At 38.9% G+C, this 25,429-nt stretch overlaps 1 protein-coding gene across 1 annotated transcript in view; it reads left to right on the top strand.

The window, feature by feature from the left end:
- Window positions 1–12,485, top strand: part of CCDC11 (coiled-coil domain containing 11) — a 34,131-nt gene extending 21,646 nt beyond the window's left edge. Inside the window, exons 6-8 of the mRNA XM_008586451.1 lie at window positions 1,245–1,461; window positions 3,619–3,721; window positions 12,075–12,485. Coding sequence (XP_008584673.1) covers window positions 1,245–1,461; window positions 3,619–3,721; window positions 12,075–12,303 — 549 coding nt within the window. The 3' untranslated portion in view covers window positions 12,304–12,485. The remainder of the gene's footprint in view (window positions 1–1,244; window positions 1,462–3,618; window positions 3,722–12,074) is intronic.
- The last annotated feature ends 12,944 nt before the right edge of the window (window positions 12,486–25,429 follow it).

Below are 25,429 nucleotides of genomic sequence, written 5' to 3'. Positions count from 1 at the left end.
AAGTCCATAACCCAGGATACCTGGGTGCGTATACACAATTACATTAGATAGTAACCAAGGAACACCTGAGCCCACATGGCTATTTACATCAAATGCTTGGCAAGATTCTGAATAATCTGAGGGGCCCTGACCATTTTCCTATATTTTTCCCTACACCTTTATTTATTTATTTATTTTTTTTAAAAGATGACCAGTAAGGGGATCTTAACCCTTGACTTGGTGTTGTCAGCACCATGCTCTCCAAGTGAGCCAACCAGCCAACCCTATATAGGGATCCAAACCCGTGGCCTTGGTGTTATCAGCACCACACGCTCCCAAGTGAGCCACAGGCCAGCCCTTCCCTACACCTTTAAATTGGCTGTCTTCCCCTTTTGATACTACCCAGTAATCTGTGATAGTTTTCTTTCATTCTGGCACCATAAGATGTCCCACATTCATCTTGTTCAATTTCTGTCCATCTTGGAATCAATCATTTTTCCAAGGATTTTTGTTTTTTTATTTTAATGGGGAATGGTATTTAATAACAACTGCAACCTGACTGTTAGATGAACTCATTGTTATTGGATCATTACTAATACTTGGCAGTAGCCAACAAAAAATGTCTGTATTATAAAGCAGTACTTCTCACCCTTAGCTGCACATTACAATTACCTGGGGAACTTAAAAGCTATCCATTAAATAGGAATCTCTGGGATGGGACTCAGCCCTCAGTACTTTTTAAAGTACTGAGGTGGTTCCAAAGTGTAGCTAAGATTGAGAATTACTGTTACAAGGTATCGGGTGATGACCAGTCAGAGATTATAGTAATGTGACTTATTTTGTTTATCGGGTTAAGAGTTCATCTACCAAAATTAAAATAGAAGAAAATAAAGCTGTATCATTGAAAATTATTTGGTAGCTGCTATGAAAAATACTTTGGGAAAGTGTGAATTAACTTATTCAAAAATGTATTATCAAATATTTCAAACATATGTAAAGAATAGTTCAATGAACCTCCACGTGTCCATCACCCAGCTTCAACAACCATCAACTAAGGGCCATTGTTGTTTTATCTATACCCCTATCCATTCCCCACCACCACTCTGGACTATCTTGAAGTAAACCCCAGATGTAATATTTCATGTGTGACTGTTTCATTGGGTAACTCTAAAAAATAGGGATTGTAGCTTTAAAAGATTGCTTTTAAACTTATCCTTGGTATCATTATCTAAAAATTTTTAACATGAATTAATGTTGTTATATAGGAAGATATGATAAGAGAACAAAAGATATACCAAAAATATGTGGCACAGCAACGTGAGGAAGAAAAAGCTCAGGAGAAAGAATTGGACAGAATATTAGAGGAAGAGAAGGAAAAGAAGTTTGCTGAGAAGGACAAGGAGCTGAGACTTGAAAAGGAGGCAAGAAAACAACTCATGAATGAGGTCATGTGTACAAGAAAACTTCAAGTTCAAGAAAAGTGTAAGGAACTGAATTTAAGTAACAACCAAAATATTTATTAAGTAGGTATTATCTTGAAACACCATGAGGGAAGCAAAAAGAGTTAAAGCAAGATCCCTACTTCTGCAAATCTTATCTCATCAGATCTATGCAGTGTAAACATAGGAAGTTTCATATCCCAGAAGATTCTGAGCAGTCATGGGGGAGATGTTCTCGAGGTTAAAGGAACAGTATGTTGTTTGAATACTGTGTGCCTGGGTGATCATAAAGGAGGGTGAGAAGGTGGAGCACAGACACACACCTCCCCCTCCTCCCTTTTATCTATTCCTCTTTTCTTTCTGAAGGTGTTGCAATACCTCCATACCTCTGCTTAGGTAGTTTTCTCTTCCTATGATGCTCTTGATCTTGAGAAATCCTAGACATCCTTGAAAGCCAGCTCAAATGTCTCATTCCTTGAGAGGCCCTCTGTGTTACCCCATTCAAAATAAATCCTCTTTCCAGGGTTTTCACTATGGTTTGCTCACATCTCAGGTGACCAACTGACTGGGAAGGTCTTCATCCAGAGACCATTCTGAAAGTGTGGGGAATCCTTCCCTTTTTTTTATACCTGCATTCAGTCTGGGCCAGTTACTAGGTGTATCTTTCATAAAGGGAGTTTAAGTCATCCTTATAAGGGCAAGCTTTGTTTTAAGACTTCTGAAATTTACATTTCTGCTGAGGCAGCTTTATCTTCTATGACTTCCCGAACCAGGTTGCATCATACTGCTAAGTGACTCATAGTGTCAGCCCTGTGAAACGCTTAAGTGGGCCTTAAGGCTGTTAATCTTACAGCCATGATATGTCTCTTATAGAGTACACTACCGTACACCACTGTATTTCCTCAGCCTCAAACAGTGCTCGGTCACAGAGGGATGTTTGTTGAGTGGATAAACTGCCACCTCCAGATTTCTGCCATTTCCATGTCTAGCCCAATGGACCAGAGAGGCAACACATTTACTGTTAGGGTGCCATTAGATTTCACACTAGTGGTCTTTGCAAAAGATATATATTATGGTTCCATTGATTAATTCTGTACTCCAGGAATTATAACAGCAGTTGAAAATTGTTAAGCCAATATTATGTGGAATTTTCAGAAAAAGAGAAGAAAGCTTATAGCTGAAAAGGTTTTCTTTTCATCAGTGAAAAATGTTTCAGTGATAAATGGCTGCCTAGAAATCTGTTATAAAAATGGAGTATGATTTATTTTACATAAACACAACTAATAAACCTTCAGATTGTTTCTATTCTTTTTACTATCATTTTAGCATTGCACATTACTATCTCTATACATACTTTTTTGGGCTCATATCTGGTTGTTTAAGACAAATTTCTGAAATAGATTTTGGGATCAAAGATATGTACATTTCAGATGTTTTTTGGCCACTTGTATTTATTCTTTTGTGAACTCTCTGTTTCCTTTGTCTTTTTTTCTATTGGGATACTTAAGATTTTTTTAATAATTTATAAGAGCTTTATATACTTTTCCAAATATTTATTTTATAATAAATAAACTCTCTTCTTGATATGAATGGTAATAGAACTGTATGTCCTTAAGAGAAATGTGAGAAGTGTTTTAACATTGGTGATCTGGTATGAAAAAGGCTAATCAAAGATTTTCAATGAAAAGTGATAAAGAGAAAATCTATGTAGATCACAGCATATGTGAGCCTAAACCCTGTTCTTTCCTCAGTGGAGATAACTACTAGCTTATTGATCTAAGATCAAGCCCTGTGATTCTATAAGTGAAACGAGTCAGGCACAGAAAGAGAAATATCACGTTCTCACTTATTTGTGGGAGCTAAAAATAAATAAATAAATACACAAAAAACGGGGGTGGGAGAGAAGAAGATACAACAATTACAATTCCTTGAAGTTGATACAACAAGCAAACAGAAAGGAGGTTGTTGGGAGGGAGGGGGGAGAGGTAAGAGGGAGGGAGTTTTCGGTAATGGGCCACAATAATCAACTACATTGTATATTGACAAAATAAAATTTAATAAATAAATAAATAAAATAAGATCGAGCCCTGTGATTCTGAGCTCTCCCTTTCTAAACAATATGGCTTTGGTGCCCAGAAAGATGTCAGCAAATATTATCTGAAAAAGTCATTTGACAAATAATTACTTTTGCCTATCTTAGTGCAACGAAAAGCCAAAGAAGAGGAAGAACGTGCTATGGAACAGGAACACATAAACAAAGGTCTCAAAGAACTTAACTGTGAAGAGAAGCAGAATTTTGCAAGGTATGATGTTGTTTTCTTTATTATCATTTGCTACCTAAAAAACAGATTTTTAACATGGAGAGAAGACAGTGTGCCAATATTCATTCATTATTAATATTATTTTACAATAGTATTATACATGTCCTTCTAGAAGCTCGAAGCAGTTTACAAAATTCCATGTAAAAATAGGCCACAACTATCAAGGTAAATTTAAATTCTATTGCCATTATGTACGTTCTGATTATACACATTAGTTAAACTGGACGAACATCTTGAAAAATAAAACAAATGTGCAACAATATGAAAAAATAGACATCAACCTTAAATCCTAATGAAATAACAAGAATATTTTTCCTTCATGAAGTAAATCTTGGAATATTGGGTGGCCTAATTAGCTAGATAAGCAGAAAGAGTTTATAGGTACAGGTTTCCATGCAAATGTCCCCAGGAGGATTTTTCCAGCCTCACTGAACTAGAAAATTAAGACGCTCTGGGAAATACCACTAAGATGCTTTGGGAAATACCACTGCCCTCCTCTGGCAGGCTTTTGTGCTGGAATTAGCTAATGTCCTTCTTATCACCATAGTCAGGCTCTGGTGAAAGAAACAGGCAGCCGCCTCCTTGCAGTTTTCTCAGATCATAGCAGTCCCTTCCCACCGATGGCCATGACACCCAATTCAGGCTCCTCTAAAGCTGGTCATCTGCCTGTCCCCTGGGGCCTGTCTTTTGACTTACTCACAGTTGGTACATAAAATAAGCTTTTTTATTTCTAGACAGACTATGGTTTATGTACCTAAGCCTATCAAGAGTTTGGGGGTACTAACATTATCTGGACTACCCTACTGAGTTCCTGCTATAGCCTCTGCTCTGGATGTCTTTCCTGTTACGCTTCTCCCTGTGTAACGGAGATGTAAAAAAGAATTACGCAATTACTCAAAGCACTGTGTATGCATTGAGAGGCCCAGAAGGACTGCACTTCAGTAATTTCCCCATTAGGAGGAGAAAACTGAATGTGACAGCCCCGATTCAAAGTTAGCTTCTCCCTTTTATTGTAAAGACAAGGAAGTTTCAGAAGAAAATTCAGTTGATTTAATCATTACAAAGAACACAAGGACATGGGCAGAGTTATGGCTAAGTATAGTTTTAACAATGGAAACTAGTAACATCAGTGAAGTAAACAAAGTGACATTCCATAATGCAATTTGCAAAAGGTTAAGTCGGTCCACCAACAAAAGCCTGTTCTTAGCAAACTCTTTCTTTTTCCTACAGCAATTTCCTCAGTATGTTTACATAACAATCAAGTAACTTTCTCAATATATCAATCAGTAGGTTAACATCTGTCCTTTGAGCCAGCAATTTTGCTGTGTTACAATTCTTTATCTACAACATAGACTTCAGCCTGGGGAAAGTTTCCTGTCTTTTGCAAGCTTAACATTTCTATATGTAATTTTAAAAAGTTAGGTTGTACCTGAAACCACAGGGCTTTGGAAGCTAGGCCCTGTGAAATACATTTGCTTTATAAATGTTAGTATCCTCCACACTGTCCTTTTCGTTTTTGAAAAGTCTATTGATGGAGATTTGAGGAGGACTCAATACACACCACCATGCTTTTCTGCCCAACTTCTGAATCATCTGAGAAATAAAAAGAAAAAGTGTGATCAGAAGGTATTACAGCTACCTATTATTGCATAACAAAATACCCCAAAATCTGTGGTTTAAAGCAATTTATGACTATTTCTTATGATTCTGTGAATTGATAAAGCTCAGTGGGTGGTTGCTTGGTGTATATCATGGTTGATGTCAGATGTTGACTGAAGCTATATTCAGCAGAAGGCTTGATGACAGTGTACACATATATTAGTCAGTTTTCTGTTGCTTCTAACAGAATAACTGAAAATAGGTAATTTATAAAAAAATGAAATTTATTTCTTACAGTTTTGGAGGCTGGGAAGTTCAAAGTCAAGAGGGCATGTCTGGTGAGGGCCTTTTTCTTGGAGATTATTGAATAATCTCAAAGTCATCAGCAGAGGTCTATATTTGAGAGTACCTATCAGATTTTTTTTTTTTTTTTATCTTTTACATGAACTTCTTTGCCAGAAATAACACTCTGGGATTTGTAATTACCTTTTAAAAGCAGTATCAAAATAAATCAATTTACTGTAGCATGGTTAAAGACATGATGGACAAAAAAATTTGTTTATTTCCATGGCCTACAATAATTTTTTATAAAAGCCATAACTGTGATGATAATATATACCAAGACATATCAGAATTTTAGGAATTTCATATAATTTTGGAACCCACATTAATAACACATTTATATAAATATAAAGTTACGTATCGAGAAAAAAATTAAAATTTTTAAGTCAGTTTCTTTAAGTAATCCAAATGCCTAATAAAGACATAAAATTTGTTTCTTTTTTTGTGTGTAGTTTATTCAAAAGGTGAACACAAATTTTTTTATCTTTTTTATTAATATTACATGAAAATCTTGTTTAAAAGAGAAAACTAAATTCTATTTTTGTACCAGGGTACTGTTACTATTAAAGCCAATTTTAATAAAACTTTATAAACAAATTCATCCAGTCTCAGTTTCAACCACATAAGACAAGATTTTTACAAACCTTTATAACCTCTTACAATTTTCTCCCAACTATATGCATTTAGTTTGTCTATAACATTTTTTTATTCTTTTAACTTGAAACAACTTTTTAATATCCTCTAAACTAAACAAATTTTCCCTTTAACAAAAATTACATCCTCGTGCCTTTTTTATAAACTTCTTTACCAAAAACACATTTTATTTCCCTCACATCTAATTTTTTATACACTCTCTATGTAGAATTTTTTTGTAGCAGTTTTAATTACATATATTAACTACAATTTTATCTCTTAGTAACCCTAACTTCCAGTGAAAACCGTAGGAAACAAGCAATTTTGAACTCTTTTATATCAATATTTGTAGGTGAAAACCATTTTCTAATTTCTTTTTTTTTTTTTTTTTTTTTTAAAAAAATGACCGGGAAGGGGATCTTAACCCCTGACTTGGGGTTGTCAGCACCACACTCAGCCAGTGAGCGAACCGGCCATCCCTATATGAGATCCGAACCCGGGGCCTTGGTGTTATCAGCACCGCATTCTCCCGAGTGAGCCACAGGCCGGCCCCCATTTTCTAATTTCTGAATGACTTAGACATTTATGATTACCTGTTGCTTAATTTAACATGACTTTCAGATTTCAAATTACTGAGATTTTTTTGAAATTGTGACAAATTTACTAATAGACATTTATCCCATTTACCTTTTTAAAAAATGTGTTCACTCTTAACAATTATACTTGAATTGCTCATAGAAAGCAAAGCTAGCCATTTGTTATTATTATTTTTTTGATAAAAGCAAAACCAAGTTAAATTTTTATCTATTAGTTTAAGCAAGACCTTTGAGATACTGAATAACAGGTATCCTTCCCCTAGCCATCCTGGGTCGCAAGTACCAATGTGGCAGCCAGGGTGGCTAGGGCCTGTCTGGATCCTACATTTATATACCAGGGGTAAAGCCTAGGGCAGAGAGCAGAGCTGTGAAAACAATGTCTAAAGGATATTCCTCTCCCAGCATAGCCAGGAGGCAGAGCTAGGACAGGGAGGATGAGACTCTTTTGGGCTTGGCTTGTTCTGCAGCTGGTGGCCTGTGTGCTGTGGACACATAAGTCCCCAGGCCTCACCATGGCCACCTGTCTAGACCCCCGAATTTAGAGGCTCAGGACCAAAGGCAAGCTAACAAGGCAATGTGTGTAAGGCTTTGAAGGAAGCCAGCTTTTAGGGCTTTTGAAGGTCCTCACAGCTTTAAGCCCACAGACAAATTAAGCAGATATTAAAATTATCACAGAAGTGACAATTTTATGACCTTAAAACAGTAGAGACAGCATAAATCTGCTTTGACCTCTTGACCTTGGCAATTAAATTGTCTAAATTAAATTCTGAAAACATTTCTATTTCACCAACAACTTTTATTTTATTTTATTTTATTTTTTTTTAAAGATGACCGGTAAGGGGATCTTAACCCTTGACTTGGTGTTGTCAGCACCACACTCACCCAGTGAGCTGACCGGCCATCCCTATATGGGATCCGAACCCGGGGCCTTGGTGTTATCAGCACCGCACTCTACCGAGTGAGCCACGGGCCGGCCCCTCACCAACAACTTTTAAAATTAGCTTTATTTATTAAAGATTACTGAAGTCATGTGAACTTGAAAAGCATTTAGGCTTATTTATTTAATTTAGGAGTACACACTATTTATAATCCAATTTGGTACCATGTGGACAATATACAAACACGTGTATAGATGTAAACATACATGTAGACACAACATATAGCTTATATATGTATACTTGTGTACACAAAAACATAGAAACAAATAAAGATCTTATAGCTTTCATTTAAAATCTTAGTTATGAGACAGATTTAATATAAAACTCACTAGTTAAAAAAATCAGTTGGATTTAAATCTTGTCTCTATACAAGAGACAAGTTAAGGCTTATTTGTCCCATTTGGCTGAAGCCCTCACCTAAAGCAAGGTAGCACACTTACATTTCAAAGCACAGAGAAAGATTGCAATCCTTTCCAAGAACGAGTTTGGGTATACCAGAGATACAGAGGAAGATTTTAAACAAGTGAAACAAAATACAGAGAGAAATAGACTTAAAAATATATATATTCAGACAAAACCAAAGAGATGCAAAGAAGCCACCTCAGAATCCAGAGTCCGTCAGCACACTAGCTGCCAAGGGGCTATTCATTTAGATCAGGAGAGAAGTTAAACAACAAAAGTTCTAAATCATTATAAACTAAAACTTTAAAGCAAAAGCAAATCTAAACAAATGATTCAAAATCTGAACAAATAAGCACATATGAGACTAAAGTCTCCAAAAGAGAGAGGAAAAATGCACTCCCCTCACCCCCCTACCAAGATCCAGACTGTTCCCAGTTACAACTTAAAGATGGAAAATAAAGGCTATATATGAGGCAGGGACAGAAGGATCACAAATGTGCACCCCCAAAAGATCAAGAGTTATACAAATAATTTAAAACAAAATATTTTAAATTAACTTTTATAAATGATTTTCTCCTGAGGTAAAGGATTTTTGCAATGGGTCTAAACTCTGCTTCAAATCCATCCCCTGTTCAATTGCTGTTAGCTAGTTCAAGGTGTTACGGAAATGGACTTGGCAAGGAAGTGACCAACACTCAGAGGGTTGGAGAGTCAGGTATTTTTATTACTCTGGCCAACCCAGACAAGCTAAGGCTCCAAAAATCTGAACCCCAAGCTCAGGTTTTACAGGCCTTTTTATAGGCAGACTCTTCCGGGTTTTAGGTTTCAGTTTCTCAACACACATCTGAAGCAGGCAGCTGCAAGTTTCAGCTTCTCAGAACACACGTGGTCTCAGCAGATAAGCAAGCATGGTTGCAGAAGTGAGGAATGCAAGCAGTTGATTAACTGCTAGGCTGAATTCATATGGCCTTGTAGATAAACAAACTTGGTTACAGAGGCATTACAAAGGCAAGGCAAATTTTTAATTTTGAATTTTCCCAACAAAGGGACTGGTTCCCTCCCTGACTGGGAATCGAATCCAGACTGTAGTGGTGAGAGCACCAAGTCCTAACCGCTAGGCGACCTGGGAGATGTGTTTTTGTTGCAGCTCAAGCAGGCAACTTGAGCACACAAAGTATTTTAACTGTTTTAAATCTAATTTTTGCTTTTTAATCTTGCCAAGAATTTTTAAAGCTAGTTGTTATATTAATCTTTTTATAGGTACATATAAGACAGCTGTTTAAGACAAGAGCTCTCTCTAAAAACAGGTTTTCTTTTTCTTTATGGGCTCATAGCTGCAATCAGCCCAGTTCTACAGAACATAGCCAAAGGGCTGCAAGGGGGAATTGAGTTTGTATTACCCATTTAATAAACAGATGTTTTGACCAAGTGTTATTTTCTAAAAACATTTGAATGCACACACAAAAGAAAGAGCAAGAGACACATGCTTGCCGTCTCATTCTGGACCCTGAGCATTATCCCTTTAATGGGGCATCCTGTCAAGACTCACATTCATCCCTGGCTGTACCAATCACCTTTTATCTACTCAAGGCAGAGAGGCCTGACCTCTGGTCAGTAATCAGGAGAGTGTAGCTCAGCCTAGTCAAGATAAAATGAATAGCCACCCCAAGTCAGGCCTGCCTAACTTCCTCTGGCAATTCCTCCAGGGTCTGCTGGACAGACAACCAACAAACACAGAATGAACATACACATATACACATAACCCATCAAACCCAAATTAAAACCAAACCAAAACCAATACAGTCTTTTACAGTTTAGTCCAATTGCCCCCAAAATAAGGGAGATCCCTTATACCAAAAAACGAAATCTTATAGCAAAAGGATTAATTCCTTGGTGTTATCACATGCAAGGCTGTTACTTACCAAAGCACTTCCCTAGTCTTAAGCTGATCTTTTCCACTGCAAAGTTCTGGGAAGCACAATCAGCCCCCAGTGCCTGGTCCAGTGCCTGGCGCACAGCAGGGCCTTCCAGACCCATCCCTGAGCAAATCACATGGGTGGCCTTTTGATGGTATGTAGGAGCCCACAGCTGACCAGGGCCTGGGGTACCATGGAAAAGACACCCAAAAAGAGGTGTAAAACCCCTGTATGGGCCACCAAATTTGTTACCGAACCAAAAGGGTATCCATTGTCTGCTGTGCCAAATGACTAAACAATCTTTTATGTGAAAGTTTGCAGTGATGTTCGATCTCTGTACCGGCCAGCTGCCAAAAAACCAAAACAAAAACAAGCAAAAACAAAAACAAAAAAAAGTTTGCAGTGATAAAGAACAGCATTTATTTGAGTGGTCCATCAGAGGGGACCAAGGCAGACAAAGGAGCTTAAAGACCTTGAATTCCCGAATTTCTTAAAATCACAAGCATTTATAGAGCAAAACCGTGAATAGGGGTCCCAGGAGCCATATGATTGGTTTGGGGTGAAGTTTAGCACAGTATCCCTGGTATCTTGACTAATGTCCTCCTTGACTCAGGTCTAGAGGATACGTTCTTCAAAGCAGGCTTTTAGTTGATAGCAGTTCTGCAAAACAACTCAAGATCGTGATATTATGTTAAGCCATTTATTGAGGAATAAACATCTGGTGGCCCTGAGATCTCCTTAAGGGGAGCTATATGCTTAACTAACTTTATTCTTATGTTGAGCTTTATGTTTACTCCCAGGAATTCAGCCTGATTATCTTCCTTTAGCAACTCTGTGCCCCCGGCCTGCTCTGGCTGGGAGTATAGAGATAGCTTAGGGAAAATATCAGGGGTCTGCCCCATTTCAAAAGTTGTCAAATTCATGAAAACATAAAGAAGAATGGTGACTACCAGGGGCTGGGGAAGAGGGGGAAAAGGGAAATTCTTATTAAATGGGTGTAGAGTTTAAAATGCGCTAGATAGGGGCCGGCCCGTGGCTCACTCGGGAGAGTGTGGTGCTGATAACACCAAGGCCGCGGGTTCGGATCCCATATAGGGATGGCCGGTTGCTCACTTTGGTGAGCGTGGTGCTGACAACACCAATCCAAGGGTTAAGATCCCCTTACCAGTCATCTTTCAAAAAATAAAAATAAAAATAAATAAATAAATAAATAAAATGCGCTAGATAAAAAAGTTCTGGAGATCTCTTTCACCACAATATGAATATACCTAACTACTGAACTTTACACTTAAAAACGATTAAGACGGTAAATTTCGGTATGTGTTTTTTACCACAATTAAAAAAACATACTATAAATAAGAATAAATGTGTCATATAACAAAAATGTGGCTTGTATATGCAAGAAATTGTCCTTTAATACTGAACAGAATGATAAAATGAGTTATCCACCCATTCCCCAGCAGTGCTAGTGCGCTGCAGCCTTCCCCTGCAGGGGCATAGCCCTTTGATGGAGAGCAGAATGGGAAAACAGGCAGGTCAGCTCCAGGAGGAAGTGGGAAAAGTTAACTGAACATGCATGTTTATTCTCTCCAGTTTAGCAATAGATAAGTCACTTCTTTTTTGCAGAAGAGTGAGGAAGGGGATGGAGACAGAACAAGGACTCTCTCCATGTTTTGTGCGGGGAAGAAGCATTCTCTCCCCAAAATCAGTATTTGTTGTAAGAGGATATGTTAATGATTATTGTGTAAGAAACCCATTATTGAGTTTTTCATCTATTTCTTCTCCACTCATCTTGATTTTAATGGGAGTTTTAATTTCGCTTCACAAATTATATTTTAGTTTGAATGCTCTAAATAAATCTAACTGCTTACTTTTATAATTTTATACTTTGACATTTCTAATACTTTAGACGCTACAATTTAGCCCAGGAGTACAGGAAGCAACTTCAGATGCAAATATGCTACCAGCAGCAGACCCGAGAAGCAGAGAAAGAAGAGAAACGCCAAGAGTATGAAGCAGGGTTAGCAGAAAACAAGATTTGCCTGGAAAAGATCCAGGACATCCTGTCCACCCATCAGTTGCTGCCTCGAAACATTCATCCCATGCGGAGGGCATGCCCTGATAAGCTTCCACCATAGTTTCATAACCATCAATACATCTTTCTCTGTCTTTTAATATTTTTAGCTACAGTGTGCTTGTATGTTTCTTTTAACTCATGATAAATTGTTCTTTTTTTCTCTGAGTTTGTGCAATTTATTATATATAATTTTCTTCCTTCAAATAAACTTGTTTCTTTTTAGGATTTCATGGAGACTTACAACATGTGAAAAATGCCCTCACCTGTCCAATGCCAAAGGATGGACATGGAGACATGAGGTACAGCAAAGCGAGACTTTAACTACGGCCTTCTAAGGTTCAAGTGTCTGAAGGGCAGGCACATGGAAAAGGGCTGTAGCAAGCAATTTACTTCCTAGTACACAAGTCCTTCCTCCTCTTCCTCATTGGCTGATTACTATGGGGTGCACAATCGTCCAGAACAATGGCTAAAATTTTTTACCCCCCTTGCAAGGAATTCCTTTGTCTGGGGGCTCAGGACAAGCCCACAAAAAAGGTCCACCTAAGCCCTGTGAAGGGAGAAACACCAGGGAATGAAGGAAACAATAGGTGCTAGTAACTAATTACCATCTCAATAAAACACCCTCAGATAAGTCAATTCTGAAAATGAATCACTTAGATTATTTTCTTTTTTTTTCTTTTTTCTTTTTTTCCTTTTTGTCTTTTTTACTGACCGGCAACGGGCTCGCAACCCTCGGTGTTGCGCCCGCACCGTGCTCAGCCAGTGAGCAGGAACCGGTCTCCCCATGGGATCCGAACCCTCGCGGCACACTCTCCAGTGCGCCACCGGGCCGGCCCTTAGATTATTTTCTTACACAACATATAGCAGTTTTTTCCTGACTTGTCCCCTATGTCTCCATTTTTCATTCACTTATTAACAGCTACATTTTCTAACATCTATCTACACATATGTCCATTTCCTTTTCCCTCCTTTCTCTTCTCTCTCATATACATAATTTAGTGTTAACTGGGCATTTTTGCAGGCAGAACTGGTACCAACAGCCACTCTCATTAACCCACCTATTCAGTCATTAAATATTTTCTGAGTGCCTCCCAGGTGCTAGATCTTGAGACTTCAGCAGAACAAAAAAAATAACCCTTTGCTCTTGTGGAGCCTACATCCTAGTGGAGGGAAACAGATGATAAGCCTTAAGTGCTATAAAGCAGGAAATGTCAGGCATGCTGTTTCATTTATATGTGATGGTCAGAAAAGGCCTCTCTGAGCAGCTGACGTTTGAAGAAAGATCTGAATGAAGTATCCATGGGGTATCTGGGGGGAAAACATTCCGGGCAGAGGAAAGAGCCAGTGCAAGGGCCCTGGGGCAGAAGCCTGCTTAGTGTATTTGAGGCATAGTATTTGCGCTGGAGTAGAGGGAGTGGGGAGTGGTAGAAGATTAATCTGAAAGGTAGTGGAGGCCAGATGATATAAGGCCTTGGAGCTATGGTAAAGACTAGCTTTTCTTTGACTATAAGAAGTTGTTACAGGGTTTTCAGCAGAGGAGTAACACCATATGAGTAAAAAGGTTGCCAGGTTCTATGTTGAGAATAGACATAGCAACAGGTATGTCAGTTAAGAAATGATTGCCACAATCCAGGTGAAAGGTGATGGTGTGAAAGCCAGCCTTCAAGATGGCTCCTAATGATCCTTTCCTTTTGTATTCATGCCCCACAACACTGGATCATGGCTGGCCAGTGTGACCAAAAGAATACTGCAGAAGTGACAGGGTATAACTCCCAAGACAAGGTCATGAAAGACACTGTAGCTTTTGTCTTAGTCTCTTGGATTGCTCCCTCTGAGGGAAGCCAATCTGCCCTTTATGCTAGTATGGACAGGATGCTCAAGAAGCCCTCTGGAGAGACCCAAGTGGGGAGGCACTGAAGCCTCCCATCAAAAGGCAGCACCAACTTGCCAGCCATGTGCGTCAGCAACCTTGGAAGAAGATCCTTTAGCCCCAGCACCATTTAGGCATTCGATGACTGCAGCCCTGGCTCATGCCTTGACTGTAATTTCATGAGACTCTGAGCCAGAACTCCTTGGCCAAGCTGTTACCTATTCCAGACCCACAGAAACTATGAGATAATAAGTCTACTGTAGTTTTAAGCCAATAAATTTTATCGTGTTTTGTTAGGTGGCAATAGATAACTAATGCTGGGTGGTATCTGGGGCACTTTGAGAGAGATCAGATTCTGACTATATTTTGAAGGAAGAGCCAACTAGATTTGCTGATGGATGGATGTGTTAAATGCAGCGTTTGAAAGAAAGTCAAACATATCTCCATACTTTTGTTCTGAGAAACAAAGCAGTAAACTGCCCTTGTGGTAGGAAACTGCTGACATATCTCTCAAGCTATAAATCTGAGATATTCTCAGGCAAATGAATTCAAAGAAATCAGGAAGTTTCTGGGTCTATATTGTACTTAAGATTTTACTCCTGCTATGCAAAGTGTTTTCCATCTATCAAAGTGTGTTTTGTGGTACACCAGTTTTTGAGAAAAAATAGATTTGGAAAATTCAGACAAAATAGACTTTAAGCCAAAAAAGTTTACAGGAGATAAAGAAGGACATTAACTTAAATAACCTAGATGAAGTGGACAAATTCCCAAAAGTATAAAATCTACCAAAGTTAAACCACAAAGTAATAGAAAAATCTGAATAGAGCTATATAAGGAGATTGAATTAGTAACCAAAAATCTCCTGACACATATCTTCATAAGTAAATTCTACCAAATATTTTAAAGAAGAACCAATACCAATCCTCGTAAACTTTTCCAAAAAATTGGAAAGGGGGGAACAAGTCCTAACTCATCCTACGAAGCCAGCATTACCCTTATACCAAAACCAGACATAGACATTATAAGTAAAATACATACCAATATACCTTATGAATTTTGATGCAAAAATCCTCAACAAAATACTAGGAAGCCAGAATCAGCCAGCATATTAAAAGATTATATAGCATGATCAAGAGAGACTTTTTCTGGAATGCAAGGATGGTTCAACCTGTGCAAATCAGTCAGTGAAATATACTACCTTGACAGAATGAGGTAAAAAAAAAAATCACATGATCATCTGAATTGATGCAGAAGAAGCATTTGACAAAATCCAAGACACTTTCATGATAAGAACTCTCAACAAACTAGGAATAGAAGAAAACTACCTGAACATAACAAAAGCCATATGTGAAAAACTCAACAGTGAAGATCATACTCAATGGGAAAAGACTGACAGCTTTGCCCTGAAGATCAGAAACATGGCAAGTGTATTAATTCATTTCTAATAACAAAATACCTGGAACTGGTAAGAAAAAAAAAAAAACTATTGCTTACAGTTTCAGAGTCCTAAGTCTAGGGAACACATCTGGTGAGGTGACTCTTCAGCAATGCAGGGTGTCACATGGCAAGAATTACAGAGCAGAGAGAGAGAGAGACTCTTGTGCTCTCCTTTTTGAAGCCCTCAGAGCCATGCATATGACCACCATTATTAATCCATTCATTACAGCATGGTCCTACAATTTAATAACCTCTTCAAGGCCCCACCTTTCAATTACCATAATAGGATTTCCCATCCTCTTAACACTGTCACAGTGGGGGATCAAGTTTTGGGGGTACACTCAATCCAAGGCAGAAAGGAAGCACACTTTTGCTACTTCTTTCATCATACTACTGGAAGTTATAGCTAGAGCATTTAGGCAAGAAGGAGAAATAAGAGGCATCTAAATTGGAAAAGAAGAAGTAAAATGATTTCTATTCAAAGATCATATGCTCTTATATATGGAAAACCCTAAAGATTCCACAAAAAACTGTTAGAACTAGTAAGCAAATTCAGCACAGTAGCAGGATACCATCAACATACAAAAATATGTTGCATTTCTATACACTAAAAACAAGCAATCTGAAAATTACAAAAACAATTCTATTTACAATAGCATCAAAAACAATAATACAATTATGTATCAATTTTTTTTAAAAAAATTCTTTTTTAAAAATAAAATACTTAGGAATTATCTTAAGCAAGGAGGTTTAAATACTTGTACAACAAAACCTACAAAGCATTTGTGAATAAAATTAAAGAAGATATAAATGAATGGAGACAATCATGTTTATGGACTGAAAGCCTTCATATCATTGTCAGTACTATCCAAAGTGATCTGTAGATTCAGTGCAATCCCTATGATAATCCCTATGATGCTTTTTTTTTTTTTTTTTGGCAGAAAAGTCCATCCAAAAATTCGTATGGAAACTCAAGAGACTCTGAGTAGCCAAAACAATGTTGAAAAAGAAGAACAAAGCTGGAAGACTCACACTTCCTGATTTTAAAACTTACCACAAAGCTACAGTAATCAAAACAGTGTGATACTGGCATGAAGACAGACATGTACACTAATGGAGTAGAACAGAGAGCCCAGAAATAAACCTTCTCATATATGGTCAAATGATTTTTGACAAGGGTACCAAGACCATTCAATAGGGAAAGGACAGTCTTTTCAATAAATGGTACTCACTAAAATGGATATCCGCATGCAGAAGAATAAAGTTGTACCCTTACCTAAAACCATATACAATATTTAACCCACAATGGATAAATGACCTAAATGTAAGATGTAAAACTATAAAACCCTTAGAAGAAAACATAATGCAAAAGCCTTACAACATTGAATTTCATAATGATTTATTGGATGTGACATTAGAGGAACAAGCAACAAAAGAAAAAATAGACGAATTGGTTTCATTTTTAAATGTGCATATCAAAAGACAATATCAACACAGTAAAAAGGCAGCCCACAGAATTGGAGAAAATATTTGCAAATTGTGTATCTAATAAGGGATTAATATCCAGAATATGTAGAGAACTCCTAAAACTCAACAACAGCAACAGAAAAACAATTTAAATATGGACAAAGGACTTGAATAGATGTTTCTCCAAAGAAGATATACAAATGGCCAATAGATACATAAAAAGATGTTCAATATTACTAATCATGAGGGAAATCCAAATCAAAACTACAATGAGATGTCACCTCACACCCATTAAGATGGCTGCTATTAAAAAAAGGAGAAAAAACCCAGAAAATAACAAGTGTTGATGAGAATGGTGGGAATGTAAAAAGGTGTATCTGCTGTGGAAAACAGTATGGTGGTTCCTCAAAAAATTAAAAATAGAATTACCATACAACCCAGCAATTCTACTTCTAGTTATATACTGTAAAGAATTGAAAACAGGGTCTCAAAGAGATATCTGCACACCCATGTTTACAGCAGTATCATCCATAATTCATTCATATTCATAGCATATTATTCATATTCATAGCAGTATTATTCACTCATGTTCATAGCAGTATTATTCATCTAAACCTTGGAAGCAATCCAAGTGTCCATCAACAGATGGATAAGCAAAATGTGGCATATACATATAATGAAATAGTATTCAGCTTTAAAGAAGAATGAAATTCTAACAAATGCTACAACATGAATGAACCTTGAGGAAATATGGTAAGTGAATTAAGCAAGTCACAAAAAGACAAATACTGTATGAATCCATTTATATGAGGTATTTACAGTAGTAAAAAATCATAGAGACAGAAAGTAGAATGTTGGTTCCCAGGGGCTGGGACTAGTGGGAAATAGGGAGTTAATGTTTAATGGGTATCGAGTTTGAATTTTACAAGATGAAAAGAGTTATGGAGATGGATGGTGGTGATGGTTGCATGACATTCTGAATGTATTTAATACTTAGAACAGTACACTTAAAATTATTAAGATGATAAATTTTTTGTTATGTGTATTTTAACATAGTATTTAAAAACGGGGGGGGGGGACCTACTGCACAATAACTCTACACACTCACCAAAATGGGTTAAATGAAAAAGACAGGCAAACAAGTATTGGTGAGAATGTGGAGCAATAGTAACTCCCATACACTGCTGGTAAGAATGTAAATTTGGACAATCGCTTTGGCATACTATTAAGCAGTATGTACTAAAGCTGAATATATACATACTCTATGATCCAGAAATTCCACTCCTAGATATTTACCAACAGAAATGAATACACTTGTGCAATAAATGATACATACAAGATTATTCATAGAAGCACTATTTAAAATAACCCAAACTGGAAATAACCCAAATGCCCATCCACAGCAGAACTGAGAATACTACACACAATGGGAATGAATAAATTTTGCTATATGCAAAAGGCATACTGATGAGCAAAAGAATTCAGACACAGAAGAACATGTGCTATGAAGTTCCATTTATAAAGAGCTTGAAAGAAGGTTAAACTAACTTTTGGTGTTAGAAATCAGCTGGGTGACTAACCTTGTGAGGAAAGTGACCAGAGGCGATACATGAGAGGGCTTCTGGGTGCTAATTTGGGTGGCAGCTATTTAGTATATTCACTTTGAGAAAATTATTCAAATAATGCACTTGAGAATTATGCACAGGGGCTGGTCAGCTCAGTTGGTTAGAGTGCTGCCTTGCAACACCAAGGTCAAGAATTTGAGTCCCCATACTGGCCAGCCACAAAAAAAAAAAAAAAATTGGTCATGATCCTGGCTTATGGAGTTTTACAGGGTAAATCTAATATTCGGAGGCTACTATCATGTCTCTGTCACTTACTGTCTGTGGAGTATATTAACATTTATAAAGCAAATGTATTTCACAGGGCCTAGTTTCCAAAGCCCTGTAGTTTCAGATATAACCTAACTTTTTAAAATTACATATGGAAATGTTAAGCTTTCAAAAGACAGGAAAATTTCCCCAGGCTAAAGTCTCTGAGGTAGATAAAGAATTGTAACAAGCAAAATTGCAAACTCAAGGACAGACATCCTTGGAGCAGGTTACCTAAAGTTGCTTTATTGTTATACAAAAATACTGAGGAAACTGCTGTAGGGAAAGACAGTATTTGCTAAGAACAAGCTTTTGTTGGTGGATCAACTTAACCTTTTGCAAATTGCATTATGGAATGTCACTTTGTTATTTCACTGATGTTACCAGCTTCTATTGTTAAACTACACTTAGCCATAACTCCACATATGTTCCTTTTCTGTAACTTTCTGGCCTGAAGAATAAATACTGAGACAGAACCCCAGTTCAGGGTTCATTTCCCAAGGAGGAAATGCCTGTCTCTTGAGGGTTCCAGGAAATTAACCCCTTCAGGGTTTCTCACTGCTCAGAAGAAATGGGCTTTGAGTAATCCTTTGCATCTCCATCACCCAGGGGGAGAGAGGTGACAACTCTCCAAGTAAACGCCTCTAATTTGTCCATCCACACCAGACCCTTTACTATCAGCTCACTTCATTTTGCCAGGTTGTATAAAACAAGACATTCAGAACTTCAGAGCAGGACACAGTGGGGCCATCACCTCCTTTAATCAGTGCATTCTACTTCATTTAACGCATTTCATAATTGAATGCTTACCCTCCAGTCACATGAAAAAAATGTTGGCACAATTTTCCTGTCCTTGGAAGGCCCTACTGTTCTGTTATAATTTCATAAACAAGACAATGACAGCCTATGTTTAATCTACTTAAGAGGGCATTAACTTTATCACCTTATATTTGCATGTAAATGATCAATGCACTGACTACTTGTGTACACTAGGTACTATTAACAAAAACCTGGCAAAGCCTCTGTTTGGCAGCACTTCATTAGCAGTTAATTTGAATTACTTTATATACTTATAAACAGCTCTGCATTTCCCGAATCATTCTGACTTTTCCCTGTTTCAGATTGACCGTCCTTCCTAACTTTTAGTTATATTAAAATGATCAGTAATGACAGCTTAACTTTGTATAGGACTTACTGTTATGGAACAGAATCAGCAAGGAAGCAGTTGGCACTCAGAGGGTCGGAGAGTCAGGTATTTTTTTCATGCTGGTGGGCCCAGACAAGCTAATGCTCTAAAATCTGGACCCTGAGCTCAGGTTTTACAGGGCTTTTTATAGGCAGACTCTTCCAGGTTTTAGGTTTCAGTTTCTCAACACACATCTGAGACAGGCAGCTGCAAGTTTTGGCTCCTCAGAACTCATGTGGTGTAAGCAGATAAGCAAGCATGGTTACAGAAGCGAGGAATGCAAGCAGTTGATTAACAGCCAGGCCAAATTTATGTGGCCTTGTAGATAAGCAAACTTAGTTACAGAGGCATTACAAAGGCAAGGCAAATTTTTAATTTCAAGTTTTCCCAACATTACCAAGTACCAGCTACCACCCTACTGCTTTTTTTAAAAAGTGTTTACTCACTTAATTCTCACGGCACCTTTTGAGAGAGGTACTATTATTATTGAACCCATTTTATAGCTGAGGAAACTCAGGCATGGCGGTTAAGAAGCTTGCAAGGACCACATGAGTGGTTACGTGTGATATGTCAACCTAAATAACAAACAGAGAGACACTCTCTAAAAGAATAATGAGTTTAACTGGGAAGAGGGCATTTCAATGGGAATTTGTATGCACAGTAAATTATGTGCATATTCAGGGAGGTAAAGGAAGACGAAGAGTTTTAAAGGAAAAACGATGGCGAATTATGTAATTGTTTGGGGATAATTACTCTTAGCTACAAGGACCAGTAAGAAGGATGATACCAGTCAGAGTTTGGTCAGGCAGTTGCTGGGCAGATGTCCTTTAATAAAAAATACTTGTGGGGCCGGCCCGGTGGCGCACTGCTACAGTGTGCCGCTTGAGAGCGCGGCAGCGCTCCCTCTGAGGGTTCGGATCCCACATACAGACCAGCCGCTCACTGGCTGAGCGAGGTGTGGGCGCAACACTGAGGGTTGTGATCCCGTTGCCGGTCCCGGTCCGGTATGGGCGCGACACTGAGGGTTGCGATCTGTTGCCGGTCACGAAAAAAGACAAAAAGGAAAAAAAAAAATACTTGCGATGGCCTCTGTGCAAGGTTGTTGCTTTGCAGAGTCCTTTGTGATACTTCTTGTCATTAGGCAGTTAAACTAAAATTTGGCCTCCATACTCACATACTTGAGCTCTTATGTACAAACCACAACCTAACGTAGTATATAAACAAATTGAAAACCTCACTTAGAAATGAGCCTCTGTAATGACAGCTGAGTGTCAGCCAATCACAGCAGCCAAACTTCAACCACTCAAAGGCAGCCAGCTGTTCAAACTGTGTTCAAATAAGGCAAATGCCAAGCCGTAACCAATCCAGCTGTTTTTATACCACACTTCCGTTTTCTGTACATCACTTTCCTATTTCTGTCCATAAATCTTAACTGACCACACAGCAGCAGTAGAGTCCCTCTGAATCTGTTCTGATTCTAGTGGCTGCCAAATTTGCAAATTGGGGGGGGGGTTGTTTGTTTTTCTTGCTCTATTAAACTTTGTTAAATGTAATTTGTCTAAAGTTTCTCTTTCATCAAGGCATAAGTGCAGGAGAAGTCCTCCCCACCCCCATGGCCTTTCCCTGGCTCTATTTGTCAGGGTTTTTCTTTAGCACAAGGGACTCCATTTTGATTCTGAAAACTTTCAGAAATTATACGTGATCTTTGTCCCCAGTTCCTGGCACAGAGCTCCTAAAACCCTTGGAATTTCCTGAGTGATAGAAGTGTCTTTTGTTATTCATAAGGATCTCCTTCAGAGTGCCCCTGAGTTTATGCTAATGAGGTGATTCAGGGTGGACTAGCTAACTTCAGGATGGTGCTGATCACCAGAAGGACCAAATGGACAGAGGATCGAAACTTTCAGCCCCACCCACTGACCTCCTTGAAGGGCAAGAGTGGGAGGGCAGGGACCGCAGGTAGAGCTCTACAAAAACTGTCAATCGATGGCGTTCGAAGAGCTTCCAGGTTGGTGAACACATCCACGTGCTCGGAGGAAGCAGAGCCTGGAGAGGGCATGGACGCTCTACATTCACCTCCCCATACCTTGCCCTCTGCATCTTTTCCATTGGTCTATCCTGAGTTGTATGCTTCATTATAAACCAGTCAATGTAAGTAAAGTATGTTCCTGAGTTCTGTGAGCAGTTCTAGCAGACTATTGAACCTGAGGAGGAGGTCATGGGAACCTCTGATTTCTAGCCAGTCAGTCAGAGGTATGGGTGGTCCAGAACTTGAGACTGGCCTCTGAATGGAGGCAGTTTTGTGGGACTGAGCCCTTCACCTGTGGGGGCTGTGCTAACTCCAGGGAGTTAGTGTCAGAATTGAATTGAATTGAATTGCTGAACACCCAGTTGGTATCCAGAGAATCAGAGAATTGGTTGTTGGTGTTGCAAAACACCCCATTTAGTAAGTGGTGGTGCTGGTATTTGAACCCAGTCTGATTATGGAGTCTACACTTTTAGCCACTCTGCTGTGCCAGCTGTCTACAATGGTGGTACAGGTAAAATCAATGAATTGTAGTTTTTAGAGCTTAAAACCCATTACAAATATTTTAGTCAGTTTTCTTTATTTTGTAAATAAAGAAACAGAAGCCCAAAGAAGTCTCCTATTTCTTGGTTCAGCACTTTTTCCATCACATACCATCATGATTTCTCACCAAAATCTAATTTGGTATCAAAGTAAGCAGTATGTCCTTTAAGGCTTGCTGCTTAGGCTGTTAGCATGAGGTTATTTTCACTTCGTTTTCATCACTTTGTGGTCTCTGTCCAAACCTTTATGTTTGCTAACATAGCATTTTGGTGTAAATCCATCAATTACGTTAATGCATGCACATTCCGTAAATTACACATGGGCACCAATATTTTTCCTTCTATAAACCATCCTTCTGATATTTTGATCACCTTATATAAACAGGGCAAGCAGCCTCTCAGAATATAGATGAGAATTTCACCTAACAAAAAGAATAGATTCCTATGTAGAGAAGCCCCCGAGATAATTGGAAAAGGGTGTTTTAGCATACTTAGTACAGAGAACAATAAAAAGAGGTGACTCTATGCAGGCCTCCTGTGAGGCTGTCAGCTGGATGAGGGCTCTGGGAGCCTAAACTGCCTCCAAATGTCAATTCTTTTCTATAAAGTTCTAGGATGTGGGTTTTGGACAGAAGCTGAGGGGCATTAGCTTAGTGCTCCCAAGCATAGTGTTGTGGGACTTTTATTTAAAATGGCTTTGTAGAAACGGTTCTGGGAAAATGGACATAACGAGACAGTTTTGGGCTAGGTTCTTGCCCCACAAATCATTGATCAGCTGTGTGTGACCTCAGGTTGGACTTTTTGGGACTCACTTTTCTCACCTAAAAACTGAGGTGGTTCTAGAGCTAGGAGGGACCTGAGAGGGTATCTAGTCCAAATCTTTCACTTTATAGCTGAGGAGCTGTCTTGGGTTGAGTGCTCCCACAAGCAGAGCCCGAGATGAGAATGTGGGCACAGTTAAATTACTTGGCAGGTGATCCAGGAAAGAGAAGTGTGGGGGTAGTGAGGGTTGGGTGAGGAGAACCACTACAAGAATGAGTTATAGTGTGGTTACCACTGCAGGTGACTGGGTCACATTCCACATGGGGACCTTCTGAGCAACTATGTAGAAAGCCTTTCAGATTTGCAGTGCACAAGGCTGGAGGCTGGGGACTTTCACTTCCCACTAGTGCCCTCTTTGGTTGAGTGTTGTCCCAAGGAGCACTGTCTCCCCCATGACCAGATGGGGAGGGTAAGGAGTCTGTTGAGAGAGCCCTGAAGCAATAAAGCAGAGTGATGCATGGGCACATGCTTGTTGGGGCTCAGAAAATTGTACCCTAAAATATGACACTCTGACATGCTGAACTAAAGAAGCAGCCACAACTTCTTTCTCTGAACTTCCCCCACCTGTGTCTTTGATCCTCTTTCCTGAAGCACTGGCAGGGACTCTCTCTGAAATTTTCTTATCTGACTAAGAAAACTTCTTTCCAAAAGAAATGCAATGGCTTTAAGACCCCCACCCTAGGAATCTCATTATGTAACCAGGAAAGATCAACCACCAGAGAAGAGACTGGGAGTTACAGTCAGGCTTTTCATCCATTTTTCTGAGGGCAGCTATCAGAGATTAACTGTGGGCTACATCTGCATAACAAAACAGCCTTGGTTCACAATGAAGTTCCACCCCTCACTTTCCCACCACCTTCCCCAGAGCTCAGAGGAACTTCCTCTCAAGCTCATTCATTTCCCCTGAAAATAATTTACTCCTACAACACCCACTTCCTTCTCCCCAATGAAGAGGGTAATTAAGTGGCAATCATCTGGCCCCTCCTTTGAGTCTCATACTTTGTGTGTAGCTCCCATGTCCACATGCATGTTAACAAAAATTTGTATGCTTTTTCCTATTAACCTGTCTATTGTCAGTTCATTTTCAGTGAAACTTCAGAGGGTGGGGGGGAAGCTTTCCCTTGACCTCTACATGCTTGAGGTTGACCCTGGGACCCTGTAAGGAACCATGTACCCAAATAGTGCTAGAATCAGGTGGACAGAGGGGAGAAGTGATGTAGGACACAGCAAGGCCAGAGAAGTTATAAGAACTTATGATTTGACCAACAGCACCCAGCAAAAACCATGTGCCTTTTGTGCATTTTTAAAATATGTATATATGTTTTCTTAAAGCTGGACCAAGTCTTAGACAACTTTGGTGATGCCAAGCCTTCAGCACCAGGCTTTGCCCAGAGAAAGTCTTCGGAAAATTTTCCTAATATGTTGTGGGGGTGAAAAAAGAAAAGGATCAGTGTCCAGAGTGTTTCTGATTCTTTATCACCCAGGCCCCAAGAGGGCCAAGCAAAGCTGAAATGGGATAATGCCAAGGCTGAGAGAGACAGGCCGCAGACATGCCTGAGATGGACAATGGGCTGGAGCTGACTGTCAGTGGCTGGAGAACCCTGACCATAAGGAGGCCATGCAAGCCCTGACACAGGTGGGCATTTGGGCTAAGAGATATTGTAGAGAAAAATATAACTTTAACATGCGCAATTTGCTTCTGTACTAATGCTTGCTAAAAACGAGAGAACATAACTAATGCCATTTTAAGTAAGGCAGCTTCTAAGGGGTTATGTAGAGGCCACGCATAGTCAAGGTGGGCCCAGACATGCTAAATTCCAGGAAGGGAGTAACCACTATCCGGTTCCAGGAACTGACCAGTTTCTTATCTAGAGGCCACCTGGCCTGACCACAAGGAAGATAAATGATTGGGAAATACACTGTTCCTTATCAGGGTGCCAACCCGTGAAAGCCCACCAATAAATCTAAA

The sequence above is a fragment of the Galeopterus variegatus genome, unplaced genomic scaffold (assembly GCF_000696425.1).
Source record: "Galeopterus variegatus unplaced genomic scaffold, G_variegatus-3.0.2 Scaffold3996, whole genome shotgun sequence".
NCBI classification, from domain to species: Eukaryota; Metazoa; Chordata; class Mammalia; order Dermoptera; family Cynocephalidae; genus Galeopterus; species Galeopterus variegatus.
Note: the sequence above shows the minus strand (reverse complement) of the source record. Positions and strands in the feature narration are given on the sequence as shown.